The 14,178-nt window shown below is 40.8% G+C and overlaps 1 protein-coding gene across 1 annotated transcript in view; it reads left to right on the plus strand.

The window, feature by feature from the left end:
• Nucleotides 1-3,621, plus strand: part of LOC147635091 (putative plant SNARE 12) — a 50,693-nt gene extending 47,072 nt beyond the window's left edge. The window contains exons 8-10 of the mRNA XM_086804386.1: nt 2,625-2,717; nt 2,813-2,887; nt 2,996-3,621. Coding sequence (XP_086660512.1) covers nt 2,625-2,717; nt 2,813-2,887; nt 2,996-3,106 — 279 coding nt within the window. The 3' untranslated portion in view covers nt 3,107-3,621. The remainder of the gene's footprint in view (nt 1-2,624; nt 2,718-2,812; nt 2,888-2,995) is intronic.
• Nucleotides 3,622-14,178: the final 10,557 nt, after the last annotated feature.

Consider the following 14,178-nt stretch of genomic DNA (forward strand, 5'->3'; position numbering starts at 1 on the left):
TACCCTCCCCAATTTTTTAAGGATTTTTTTTTACTTTTTTTTTTCTTCCATATCCTCCTCATCACCTTCCTTCCCTCTTCTTCTCCTGCCTCCCTCCTTCCCCTTTTCATCTTCTGCTACTTCTTTCACCTCTACTCCTCCTTCATTCTCTTCTTCTCTCCTCTTCATCTTCTCCTTTTCTCTTCTTCTCCTCTCTTCTTTCCCCTTTTTCTTCATACACTATCCTTCAATGTCCTAAATCTTTCCCAATTTCTACCTTCTCTTCTTCAATTGCTTAAGAATCCTTGATTAATCCATTTGTGGCATCTAATCAAGCAAAATTGCCATAATGCCTCATCAATATAAGGATGGTTCCCCCAGATGTGTGAGAAGACACCATTCTTTCATCATTACACTATGTTTTTAGATGGCTACTATAAGTTTTTTAGGTATTTATACATTAAGAGAGTATTGATTTTTCGAAACCTTGCGGTTTCTTAGCCGAGGGACGAAACCTTTCCAAACAAAACCCCAAAAACCTCAAGGAAAAAAAACCTCGAAACGTTTCTTGTGACTATGGTAGTATGTCGTATAAGCCTTGTCGTATGTGTGCCCAGTAGCAGGGTCAATGATGGGGTGGGTGGCTCTTTATTATTTAGCTCCTCGTTGCTATTCGCACTTGAGAATAGTGGATAAAGGTCATCCCCGTGCTTAGCTAGAGAGCCCTTTTTTACGACGGGTAAGGCACTAGGACATGCTTTATGCTTGGCGCTCAGTGAGTAGTCACTTCGCCTCATTGTAGGTGGGTGGCTTTGCACTTGTCATTGTGCCAACTATTTCAAGGCATAGTTTTGCATGGGGGGTTTGGATGTGGAGTGGATCGTGCAAGGATTGGAGGCTTGGGCTGATTTGTGTAAGATGGTGGTGAGTTCAGCCGTGAGTATGGACAGCGGGGCAGATGTGTCTAAGGTGGAGAGTTCATGGTAGAGGTGATTACTATAGAGAGTGTCCAGGTGATGGTGGGAGTGTGTGAGTGGATATGGGCAGGTCGGGTGGTGGTGCAGGGAAGGGCCAGAGAAAGAAAGAGAGGGATGTGTGATCAACGCCAATGGGGAAGGGGGATGGTAAAGTCGTGGATGTGATTGGTAAGGGCTGGGAATGTGTGATTACGCCAAATGGGGAAGGGGAATGGTAAAGTCGTGGATGTGGTTGGTAAGGGCTGGGGAGCCCCTCAGATATGTAATGGTGTTGGAGCCTCCACCATGTGGGAAGCAGTTGAGACCTAGAGAAGTGGTCCATCTAGCCATTCTATTATAAATGATGAGTCTGTGGGCGGCCCCCATTTCTAGAAAGAATCTGCCGAAGAAGGTAATATGGCTTGTATCCTGTGATGTCCCGTATCGAGCTCATGTAGGATGATGGGATCTCGCTCGAAGTCACAGACCTGCACCTGGCTGTCCCCTGAACTTGCAATGAAGTCCCCCAGTAGGAGAATCTCCTAATTGGTAAAACTTCATGTTGTCTGCATATGACAAGGATCTCTGGGCATAGCTGAATCTCTTTGGCGAGAAGACATAGATCACTACGTGCAATAGTGACCATCCTGGTAATCGTAGTCATATCCACACAAATTTGACCTGCTCATCTTGCCTGACCACTGTGAGAAAGGTACAGAGGTGTGGTCTGAATAGTACTGGGATGACTCTTGATCCTCAGATCCCACCACATGAGTGGTATTGCCCCTGATGTAGATTTTGCATTTGCTGAGTGTTGTTCTCTTCCTTAGGTCCAAGATCCTCCCGTAGTTACCGCTTTTTCACCGCCCATAGGTGATGCCGCTAAGGAAGCACCTTGTGGGGTTTTGAACCCAGGACCTCCTGGTCCTAGGCTAACATCTTCACCACTTGGGCTATCACCTCATTGCCATGTGTTGTTCTCATCTTCATGAAGGTTGGGCGTGATTGTATCCTTAAATTGAAGGAGTAGGGGCCTCTCCCTGCCAAGTGTGCCAACAAGCATCGCTGAAATAGTGTGGTGGAAGAGGTTCTTTTATGTGAAAGACAGCCTCCCCCCCCCCCCCCCCCCCCCCCCCCCCCCACACACACACACACACACACACACACCAACACCCCTAAGGCCCCTCCACACACCTTTTTTTTGGGGGGGTAAAAACAGTCTATATTAATATACAGAGTGAAGCGCTAAAAGAGGGATCTTCACTATGATATACATATAGAAACAATGAAAAAACAATTCAAACTAAGCTTGATCAATCTGTTGTAGCTGATAGCTGTCATGCTAAGATTGTCGTAAAGATTGACGGAAGTAGAAATACTTATCAATTTTGACGAATGAAAAACCATCTGATTGCGGGGGCAACCCATATATAGTCCATAGTGCCCAAAATGGTAGCTAGGCAATAAAGAGAGCATATTTATCCATTCGTCGTGCATATTTTCCAAACATCCAAAAGTTCTTGGACCGACCCCGACCCCGATCCCCCCCCCCCCCCCCCCCCCCCCCCCAACCACCACCACCAACCCGCGTGGCCTGCGCGCACACACAGAAGAAAAGAAGGATAAAAGAAGATAAAAAGTACTATTTTTTTAAATGACTTATCCATACTTTTTCCTGAGAGCTTGCAGACAGAGCAAATGGGACGGATTGTTAATGAGCTGGACACAATTCAGTTTTCAATTAAGAAAGCTTCACAGCTTGTAAGGGAGATCGGTAGACAGGTAAGCCTGGTTTCACATTAGAATCAGGAGAGTATGTGTTCATCAAGAGAAGAAACCAAGGAATCAAGCTAATGCACCCTGCTGATAATATGCAGATCGCTACAGATCGGTGTATCATGCTATTCCTTTTCTTGATTGTTTGTGGAGTCGTTGCCATCATTATTGTTAAGGTATGGTGTCTTCCTTCAGTAGCTCTCTAATCAAGCACATGTTTGGCTTCTTCTACTTTTTTGGATATCTTTGTTGTTAGCTGCAAGCTATCTTCTTCTGTTGTCTAGATTGTTCATCCGAACAACAAGAACATTCAAGACATTCCAGGACTTGCACCTCCTGCCAGTGGTAACAGTCGCAGGCTCTTGGTTGCCTTGGATATAGAGAGGCCATATTGAGAGAGCTCTTTTGTGGGGCTAAGCTGCCAAAAGTGAGCGAGAAATTTCTCCGTGATGGTCTGAAGTGGTGGCCGTGGCTCTCAGGATTGAAAGTAGTCTGGATCTGTATTTTTTTTCCTCCTAAGTTACTCCATAAAGTCCGCCAGCCACAGCCTTGGGGGATCCCCTTGCCAGGAAACAGAGGGTGCAGTTCTCAGTTGAACGAGTCCTTATCTCAGCTGAGCGAGTCCTTACTTGCACCAATGCATGTTAGTCAGAGCTGGAACAGGGGCCTGTGCATAACCTTCTTGCAACCTGTGTTAAATTTCATCGTGATATATGCTTTTGTGGAGTAAATGGATAGCCATTAGCTGTAGCTCTGATTTTTTTTTTTTTTGGTTGGATTGGATTTATGAGAAATCTTGGAATGCCTTCTTTCTTTGACAAACACAGCCACTGCAATCGGCAAATTCTTTGGGTGGAGAATTCTTTACCTTTGTAATTCTACAGTCTTTAACCCAGTATTTGTGTGACATATAATTAGTTTTACCAGTGTTGCCATTACAGTGATTGCTGCTTGCTAGGCCTCCTTTGGACTGCTTGAAGAAGCCACACGCCCTTGGCTCGTATTTGTTACATTGTCCGCTTAAAATGACTTGAATGGAAGTGAACAATAGACCTTAAGTAGTAGCTTTTGATTTTTTGCCATCATCCGTGGCCATGAGCTTGAATTCACTGGCCTTGAGCTTGAAATCGTGGAGATTTAGGCGCCAAGTATCAATGAGTGTGGTCATGGAGAAAAACCTTAGCTTGTTGGCATTACTAATCTGAGTTTTTGTCCCAGGCATTAACTCCGCTTTGAAACATCCTCATGAGAGGAGATTTGTCATCCTAGAGTCCAAATGTAATGTAGTATGCGATACACTAGAAACCTTACATGCTATAGAAAAGTGCTGCCATCATGGACATTGATTAGCCTAGCTGCCAAGGGTTTTACTGTCAATCGGTGTAACGCGGTCTGGATGAATTCTATGGTGAGAAGAAGATAATCCTCAAGGTTCACACAATTCGTGTAACAAGAGTGGCCTTTTAACTATCAAACAAAAACATTTACATTACAATGGTTGAGGGCCACGCTCAAATCATGGCTGCTATATGATGATAAGAGTGCTGTAGGAGATATGAATGCCAAAGGATGCATTGTACGCTAAGTGCATATTTTGATAAGTGTAGTAGAAGATACATGTTGATATACCAGATATAAAAGTTTGGCTAATGTTGAGATCAGCCGTGTTTCTAATGGCTTTTTCCCCTTAGTTTGTTATTAAAAACAAGTTTTAGAATAATATTCAATCCAATCTCCTTTTTTTTAAAACAACTTTTGACAATTGCTCCAATGCTTCTTATCGGCCTTTTTGACAATTGCATGGAGAGAGAGAGAGAGAGAGAGAGAGAGAGAGAGAGAGAGAGAGAGACGCACCCGTAGTCAACAAGAAAGTGAAAGAGAGGGTTGGGTAAGAGTGTGGACTAGTGCTTAAATTGAAAGAGGGTTTGATAAGAGTGGACTAGTGCTGACTTTTCCTCTTTTAAGTTGGACGTTAATATGCCACTTTGCTATCAATTTAAGGCTTCAATTTTTTTAAAACTCTTGGGTGCGTGGATATTAAGTACAATTTGACATGAACTAACAATAACATAGATGAAGGAAATACAAATACACAATTTCTTAAAGTACATAATTCTTTCAATCAGCACATAAATGCATCACCCCCCACAAAATGTTCACCTCATGAAAAAAGTTTACAAATCAAATATTCTTCTTGCTTTTATAAGCTCCCAATTTCCATAGACGACCTCCCAATCAATACTTGCCAATTCTGGTCCAAGCAATGAGACTCTTACAAATGCTTTCAAGCACTGGTGATGATCATCTTTGATGATTTTCTCTTTAGAGAAGTCTTTTTCACAAGGAATGGATGAAACGGAAAGAACTAGAACAACTTGCCATAATTTCATCAAGTTTGAAAATGTTTCATGCTAATGTGAAGTACGAGAAAATACCCGCCATGCACATTTAAAGCTCATGACCTCCAAATTTTTCTAATAGTCTATTCAACCAAAGAGAGGTTTTATCCTCTCTTGGTTGTAGAGCATGCGGATAGTATTGAGGACTAAAAAGTTTGGTTGCATTGAAGAAGTGTATGTTTTGAAACTTGTCATTAATGCAATCCATAATCTTTTGCTCAAAATCTTTAGCCAAAGTCACACATGAATCAATATCTCCGCCCTTAGTGAGCAATGTAATGCCTTTCTTATCTTTGCTAGGAATGATAATGTACAAAAGTCTATGTGCATATTCCTCACTTTCATCATTTGTATGTTACAATGTCATTGCACGTTTCATCTATGAAGCCTTTCAAGTACAATGTGTCTTTAGCAAAAGCCTCTTGGAAAAATTTTATCCTTAGTGAAGACAGTCACTTCAATGCATGTGTTGGAAGATGTTATATCCAAAACATATTCTTGGAACTTTTTACTCAATATGTCCAAGTCATGTAATACATCAACCACAAGCATGTAGATGTAGAACAAAACCTTATATATTTACAAATTCTCATACTAATAAGAAGGTGCTCCCTCCTTCCAAAATCCCAAGATAGTAGGAATCCGTTTTGTCAATCTAACAATGACACTTCCTTTGGCTAAATCTCACATCATGCATTTGTAAGACCTCCAAAATTTGAATAGTCATTTCACGAAGAAGGTTTTGAAAATCTTTGTGTCTCAAACTAGATCCATCAATCCATTAGTAACTTTTGTTAGCAAGCTTATCAATGTATGATAAGCAAGGAACATATTTTGATGCATCAAGCACAGCCAAAGATTCTCTATGTGCTACACAATGGACACTAATGAGATGAGTAATTACTCGTGTTAACTTTGCAACCAATCCATCATGGCACAACCAAACATAGAACTGTTGCCATCTGTGGATATGCCCAGTAAATATTGCAAATCAAGCCCTTTTACATTTGGCACCTCAATGATTGCATTGAATTTAGTTTGAGCACACCCCTCATCAACCATAATTAACTTTACAAACTCCATGTTGCACATGCCTCTTTACGAATGAAATATAGATAATTAAATTTTTCTTTAATGCTCTATCAGTTGTCTCATTCACCATGAGAGCATAAAAAGAAATTGTCAAGAGTTGTTGAAGTTGTAAATCTTCCAAATATTCGGATATAGAAAACACCAATTCTTTGCCTACCATCATATTAGTGTAGGAAGAATAATCCTTTTTGCATGGCATTCCATCCACTCCACATAAACTTTCATATTTCATGATTGCTAAGTTTTCTTTAGCACAATGAAATACATCAATTTCATGCAAGTTATGACTCTACTTTTGCTTCTATCCTCCATAGCAACAACATGTGGAAATTTCAAAGTCATCTACCTCAACATCACTAGAATGTGGTGTACTAAATGCGTCATCTCTTCTCTACACTTGTTGTGAGGTTATGCGACACCTAGCGTTTGAAAAAGTGTTTGTTGACTCATTTTTTCCTACAAAATACACATTCAATGTAAATTAGAAAAATTAACTACTATGCTACTATGTGTTAGCACACATGATGTACACACACATCATACATGACATAGACACTTTCTTTATTCACATAGAAACATAGAGCATATAATTAAATTTGTATAATGAACTTGTATCTTACGATAAGCGTTTGATTTGATATTAAAGGGTGAAAGAGTGTAAGTTAGTACCTCACTGCTGCTAAGGCTTCAGCTCTAATTATGACAACTCACGAGTGTTTAATCTTACAAGATGATGGAAGACAAGCTTGCACACCCTAAGGCGAAGCCATTGAAGTACCTGATGTTAGATGTTAGCCTATTGGATGTGGAGATCAAGACCATTCTCAAATGTTCGCATGGTGGACAACCACCTCATGAGTTGTAGTGCATACGAAAGTTAGAGCATTGCTAGAGCCCCGACTTTCTCTTTTTGAGAGTGCCACGTTTCCACTACCAAATTGGATTTTCAATCTTTTCTATCGTGTATATTTGTCGCTTTGCGAACGTATTAAAGGGGTGAATACAGCTTGGAAGAAGGTGACTGAGAATCGTGAGTACGATGTGCATGGCTATGGTGATGGAGGTGACATGTGCTAAGGTGGCTGAAGCCTAAGTGCACTTATTTTGAGGTACATATTCATCCTCTTTTCTACACCTTTCTATCGGCTGAAAATTCCACTTTGCTACACACTTTGTGTTTGCGTTTTTGTGGACAATCAACTCCTCCATACTCCTTCTACCTAAGGCTACATTCAGCCCTCTTTTGGTGGCTTCTACGGAGTCTATTTGTTCATATATCGGCTGCGTTTTGTGGCTGCGTTTTTGCACTATCTTTGTGCATATTTTGGAGATTCTTCCTTGGTGGACATCCCATCTATTGGCTGCGTTTTTGGAGGTACGACACTTCTTCCCTTGTGTTTCCCCACCCTCCACTCCCTATGGGATCTCAGAAGTCCTCTACTCCAAAAGACAAAGGCAAACTTGAAGATACTATGGATCCTACATCGGTTAGACCGGCAACTACTACAATGGAAGTTGGTGCAATTCCTTCTTCGGTAGGTGCTTCTACTTTCTCTTTTCCGTTCGTATCCATTACCTTCTACTACGGATCCTTTCACTCAGTCTTTGTCCTTTATGCCTTCCTATCCACATACTTCTATGCCCTCTATGGTATATCCCCCTACATCATCTATGCCTTTTATGGCAACTTTATCTACTACTAAGATGTCTGCCAACTTATTTTCTATCTCTAAGGCTACTTCTAAAGGTCTTGGGGTTTACTTTGATGATGAAGTGATTGAAATCATTGATAGACAGTCACTTTCTTGTGTGGCACATGGTTATCAAAATGCTGGGCTTTATCATATAAGCTCTTTTACAGCACAATTGCCACCACATGAGTCTCATCTTCATCAATTATTTGCTTCTCCTAAAGCACTTGTTTCTAATGAAGATAGTGATCTATGGCATTTCCGCTTTGGCCATGTTCCTCTTGCTACTTTGCAACATCTTGTCTCACATGACATGGTTACAGGTCTACCAAAGCTTTAGAAACCTCGCCACCATCACATTTGTTCTTCTTGTGCTCAAGGAAAGCAACATCGGGCTTCTTTTCCAGAGGAGGCTACTCATAGGGCCACACGCATACGCAAATGGTGGAGAGGATAGGCAATGCCAAGCTTTGGAACCTATGCACCGCAAGTAGAGATAAGGATAAGGTTTAGGGATAAATTGAGATTAGTACTTAATGTCATGTAAATTGAGATTAGTACTTAATGTCATGTAATTAAGATAAAGAGCTAAGGAAATGTGTTGGGAGAGTGAGAGACTTGATGGAGGGGCTCATGAGGAGAGGGAAGGCTCTGGTACCATGTTGAGAAATGTGAGTACCATGTGCATGGCTATGGTGATGATGAAGGTGAGCTGTGCTAAGGTGGGTGAAGCTTAAGTCCACTCATAAGGATGAGAAGTTAAACTAATTAAGCTTTAGAATCAAGTTTAGTTAGGTTATAAGATTTAGACCTGTACTCATAGAAAGACTTGAGAGATTGGTTGATTTGATTGCTTCCCTTTTATATGAGATGAGTACAACTTAGCTTTGTTAGCTCATGTGGGATATTTCATACTCTCTCCTGTGTGGCTATTTGCTGGACTGAAACTCACTCCCTACCTTCTATGTGCTCCATGGCACCATATTTCCCAACAACTGCTAGAATTTGAGCATTGAGTAGGGAGCATTGAGTAGGGAACGCTTGAGGCTATGTAATGGTGGTTGAGCAGAGAGGTGTAGAGGACTGAGTAATGAGCATTGGGGTAGTAAACTATATGTAGAGGACTAAATAGTGAGCATTGCGCACTAGGGTAGTGAATTTTATGTAGTTTGTGACTCATACAGAATTGTAGTTTATAGTATTTAAGTGTGAGCTGATACTTGTGCACTAAGTCGAGACTCGAGATCCCTCAACCTAGCAAAGCAATGCACATATGTAGACTCTAGACTCTTTGGGGAAGAGTTAGCCAACACTAGTTAAGGTGGGAGATACTATCATTATTACCTAAACAATTAGGCACCCAACCTGTAAGCACAATGACCCACTTGCAAGGGCGGGGCTCTACCACAACTGAGCTATATCCCCTATGCCCGGGCCAAGTAAAGCATGTGTGAACTGATTAAATGCCCACAATGTAGATAATACTGAGTAGACTATAGTGGATAGTGACTTGCAAAGTTGCAGGATATGATTGAGGCGAGTTGAAGGAAGCTTTTGCAAACTGAGAGTTTGGAAACATGGATCCTGGAGGCTATAGTGTCGAGGCTAGACTCTGGAGGAGAGGCAGGCAATGGGTAGGGAAAATATTTAGCATTGGAATTCAGAAGGCGCCAAAATGGTTCAACTTTTAACTTTCAAGAGGGCACCAAAATCTATAGAAGTTTGGGGATTGAATTCACACCAGGGCCCATTGGTGGTGGCTAGATATTTATGTGTTATAAACTTGTAAATATATATTTTACTGAATATACTCATGTAACTTTGACCTAAAAATTAGGCTTCATTTTGAAGATTTAGGGGTTTAAGAAGGCTTCATGGTTGAAACCTTTGGCCAAATTCATGGGTCCATTCATTTGAAGCCCAAAATGGTCAATCATCGAAGCCCAAAATGGTCTTCAAATTTAAGTATTGTCGACAAGGACTCTTGGGGTTTTTATCCCTTGTGGATACATCCCAAGCTTTAGCTTCCATTTCTTTTGCCAATCGAGTTGTTGTAGGCCTACCTTCCTAGTACTCTCGTTACACGGGTAGTGCTAGAGAATTTGGCACTCGGATAGTGATGCTCTATTTCCTCTTTTCTTCCTTTGCTAAAGCTAGGGAGGCTCTCTCTCTCTCTCTCTCTCTCTCTCTCTCTCTCTCTCTCTCTCTCTCTCTCTATCTATCCCTGCGCGCAGAACCACCTTGAGATTTACATGTCTTTTCTGATGGATATGTGAGGATGGAAGAGCAACCATGACAAGGAAGACCTACCCCTAGTTGCCTTACATTTACTAAGAATGTTTCCTTCCTTTGTACCTAAAGGCTCTATGCCAATGGACACTATTTTGATAGAGGAGAAAATCTGGGAATTAACTCTAAAAGAAGCACCAGGGCATGCCAGAATTTGCAAACATGAGAACACAGCATGGGATTTTTTCATATTTGTTTTAGTACATACGAAATGCCACATGACTACATTTGATTGAAAGTGTTATAATATTTTATCAACTCATGCAAATACTTATTTACACAAACACATTTCTTTGGGGAATACTAGTAGATCAATGTATGGTGGCCCCATAGACTTGCCTTGCCATCTCCACTAGCTTTTTGTGGCATAGAATGTCAATAGGAACTTTGAAGGATAGCTGGATGAGAAAAAAAAAATCCAATGCAAAATGGATAGTAGACCTTCCATTTGGCCCATTTATTCTTAGAAAAGTCTTTTGTGAAGCAACCCAAGTTGCATAGTCTCTACAATTTTTTTATCAGATGCGGGGTAGCATGTTTGATCCTTAGCAGCTCATGATAGTAGGTGGTTAAATTAGGAGTGCTCTTGCGCCCACCCATGGTCCCCTATCCAGAGATGCACCTAAGGGTTATCGTTGATGAGGTTAGTTGTAGGTGCATGTGTCCATGCGTGTTGTGAGGTGCAAGATGTGGAAATTTTTCTGATGCCCCTAGTGCCTTGTGGGTGTACTCTAATTTGGAACATTTCTTCTAACTCAAATACTTGCTTTGACTCTCTTTTTTCTCTCCTTACTTGACATCCATTTTCTTTGGGAAGTCAAGGTCATGAGATACTAGCGTGTGGTAGTGAATTTTGCCCATAGCTGCCATGGAGCTAGGTGATCTCTCTTGGTTAATTGATTTGGCGATATGAGAGCACTTGGAATAGAGGCGATTTGGATCAGTGATTTAAGGTTTATGTTGATTTTAGGAGTGTCCGTGCGATGGGGCTTAGTGCTTGAGATTTTTGGTGCTATTCTTGCTACTAAATGTAGAGCCAGTGTCATGCATGGACATTAGGCTAAAGGTGTGGTCGAGAAACTCCTTTCGATGGAAAAAAACTTTAACACATTGCTTTCTTCGACTCTTTTTTTTTTTTTTGCTTCTTTGACTCTTACCATGCATCCCATATTTGTAATACCCCTTGACGAGGGTTTACAATTAGAAAGTAGTAGTAGTAGTAGTAACAGCAATAGCAGTTAACAGTAGTAGCAGCACTAGTAGGAATAGGGTTTTACAATTAGAAAGTAGTAGCAGCACAGTAAAGCAGCTACTAGCAGTAGTAGTAGCAGTAGTAGCAGTAGCAGTAGCAGTATAGCAGTAGCAGTAGCAGTATAGCAGTAGTAGTAGCAGTAGCAGTAGCAGTAGCAGTAGCAGCTAGTAGAAGAAACATCAATAGTAGTAGTAGATGGTGCTTGTATGGGCACGAGATTACCAGCCTGCATTGGTGCCAAAGATATCGTGGGTCTCGTAGAAGGACGTGATAAAAGGCTTGCGAGACGGGGAAGTCATAAATCATCGCATGATTTCAAAGGGTTTTTAGAACCTGGTATGTAGCATGTCATTGACCTTGTGGCCATGGAACTGTTTGACCATGCCAAAGAGATCTATTTGCTAGCAAAAATTGGGTCCTTCATTGAGGTCGGAGACTAGGCATTCTTTACTTTTTGTCCATTAATTCTTTGGCACCTCTTCAAGGATGAGGATAATGAGCTAGAAGAATTGGCAAAGTGGCTATTGTAGCTGGGTTTGAGAGACCTTGGTCTAGTAGAGATCATTAAAATTCTTCATTTGGAGCCGCATCTCCATGGTGATGAGTGGTGTGGGTTAGTAAATGAAGGGAAAGTTGTAGATGAGCCCTTTTCCTTCCATGTGCAAGAACTTGCAGTAGGACCACTTTCTCTTAATTGGCATGAACCGGTGGTGGTCGATGCAGACTTCTCTTAATCACCATGTACTCTCTCCACATTTGGTGGTTGTTAATAAGGAGATAGAGCTTGGGCCACTCAAGTTTATAGAGCTTGCGCCACTCAAGTTGTACTCCTAGTGACCTAGGACTTTGTAGTCCCATGGATCAACAAAGTGCCAGCTGCCTCTGGTGTGCCGGGTGGTCGAATCTTCCACGACTAGGCAAACATTGATCCGTGTGATGATTCCTCAAGCACATTATAAGAGTACATACTATAAAGGAAAGTACTCAACTAATTAATTATACTTGATTCATATAGTGCGATCCATGTGATGATTCATCAAGAAGATTATAAGAGTACATAATATAAAGGAAAGTACTCAACCAATCAATCATACATGATTCATAGTGTGAACCCAACATTATGAGCTGGCCCTATAACTATGCCATAACTCTAGTAAGCTAAAGTGGCTATCACATATAACCTATAACCACTGGCAGCATATCAACCATAACCTAACCAACCATGCCAGTGGCATAAGTGTAGAGGTGCAATCTTAGAGTGTCATCCATGTTCGTACTAGTTGAGCTTGATATCTGAACACTCCCTCTCGAGCTCGATTCCATATTACATTGCACTTTGAGTATCCAATGACTTTGTGAAGATATTGGCCACACAATTCTCTATGTTGACATAAATTGAATCCACGTCACCTGCTAGAACCTTCTCTCTCATAAAATGATAATGTACCTTAATGCATTCTATCGTAACAAACATGATATACTTGAGTACTCGTGGTGCTCATGTTATCATGATAAATGATAATTTTCCTATCCATGAGACCACACATATCTACAAGTAGCTTGTGCAACCAAACTACCTCACATATCGTCCCAGATTGTAGCTAAGCTACCTCATAGATTGCTATAGCATCTTCCTTGTACTTAGCCTCTATACTAGACAAAGCAACCATCGTCTACTTTGTTGTTGCTCCTCCAACTAACAACTAGCAACATCACTCCCCCCCACAAGAGAACATAAAGCCGTTAGTAGATCTCCTATCAAATACACTACAGCCTAATCTAAGTACCCATGGACCCGTTACCTGTATCCCAGCCTCAAAGAAAAACATACTTGTACCTGTACCCATGTACTTGTATTTATATCATAGAGACTATGAGCATCTATGTACCCATGTACTTGTATTTATATCATAGAGACTATGAGCATCTATGTACCCATGTACATGTACTCATATCCCAACTTCATAAAAAATTCCATACATACATAGGATCTCGACTATTGTTACCAATATACTTGAGTATCCCTCCTAGCCGCATCTAAATGTGGCTTCCTTGGGGCCTGAATAAACTGACTCACCAATCCAACCGAATAGCTCAAATCTAGTAGTCATGTAAATCAAACTACCTACAATGCGCTTATACATAGTAAGGTCTTGACAACCTTAGCCCCATGAGACCTATTTATACACAAATGTGGGGAGGTGGACTAGTCTAATCACATGTGTAAAGTAGGTGCCATACCAAGTCAATATTATCCCATGTGTCACAATCAAGGAAAGTACACAAGAAGCTTCACAAGTAAACAAGGTAATTGCCATCATGTAGGTGGGTGGTGCAACGTCAACAAAAGCAAAAACTAATATTAGCTAAGTGTGATAATATGAGTCTACTTTAATATGTGCTACTACTGTAAGGTTCACAGTCTTTGATTTATTGAAATCCTAAACCTAAGGTTAAGATCCACTAGCTCATCACAATCTTTTCAATAATCCAAAGGTCTTTGACTGACATTTCTATCATGTGGAAATGCATTCTTAGATTGTTTTTTTCCCAATTGGTATGCTTTACATACTTTGTGCATTTTGTCCACTTCCAACTTCAACAAACCTGTAACAATGCTTTGGGATTGCATATTTTTTCAGTCATCCACCACTGAGAATATTAACATGACCAATACCAAATGGCAATGTCTACAATCACACATGTATCATGTGCAAACATTAAAACCTTCACTTCAAGCATGT

Source organism: Cibotium barometz, chromosome 10 (genome assembly GCF_041138505.1).
Source record: "Cibotium barometz isolate CiBa-2024 chromosome 10, ASM4113850v1, whole genome shotgun sequence".
In the NCBI taxonomy this organism is placed as follows: domain Eukaryota; kingdom Viridiplantae; phylum Streptophyta; class Polypodiopsida; order Cyatheales; family Cibotiaceae; genus Cibotium; species Cibotium barometz.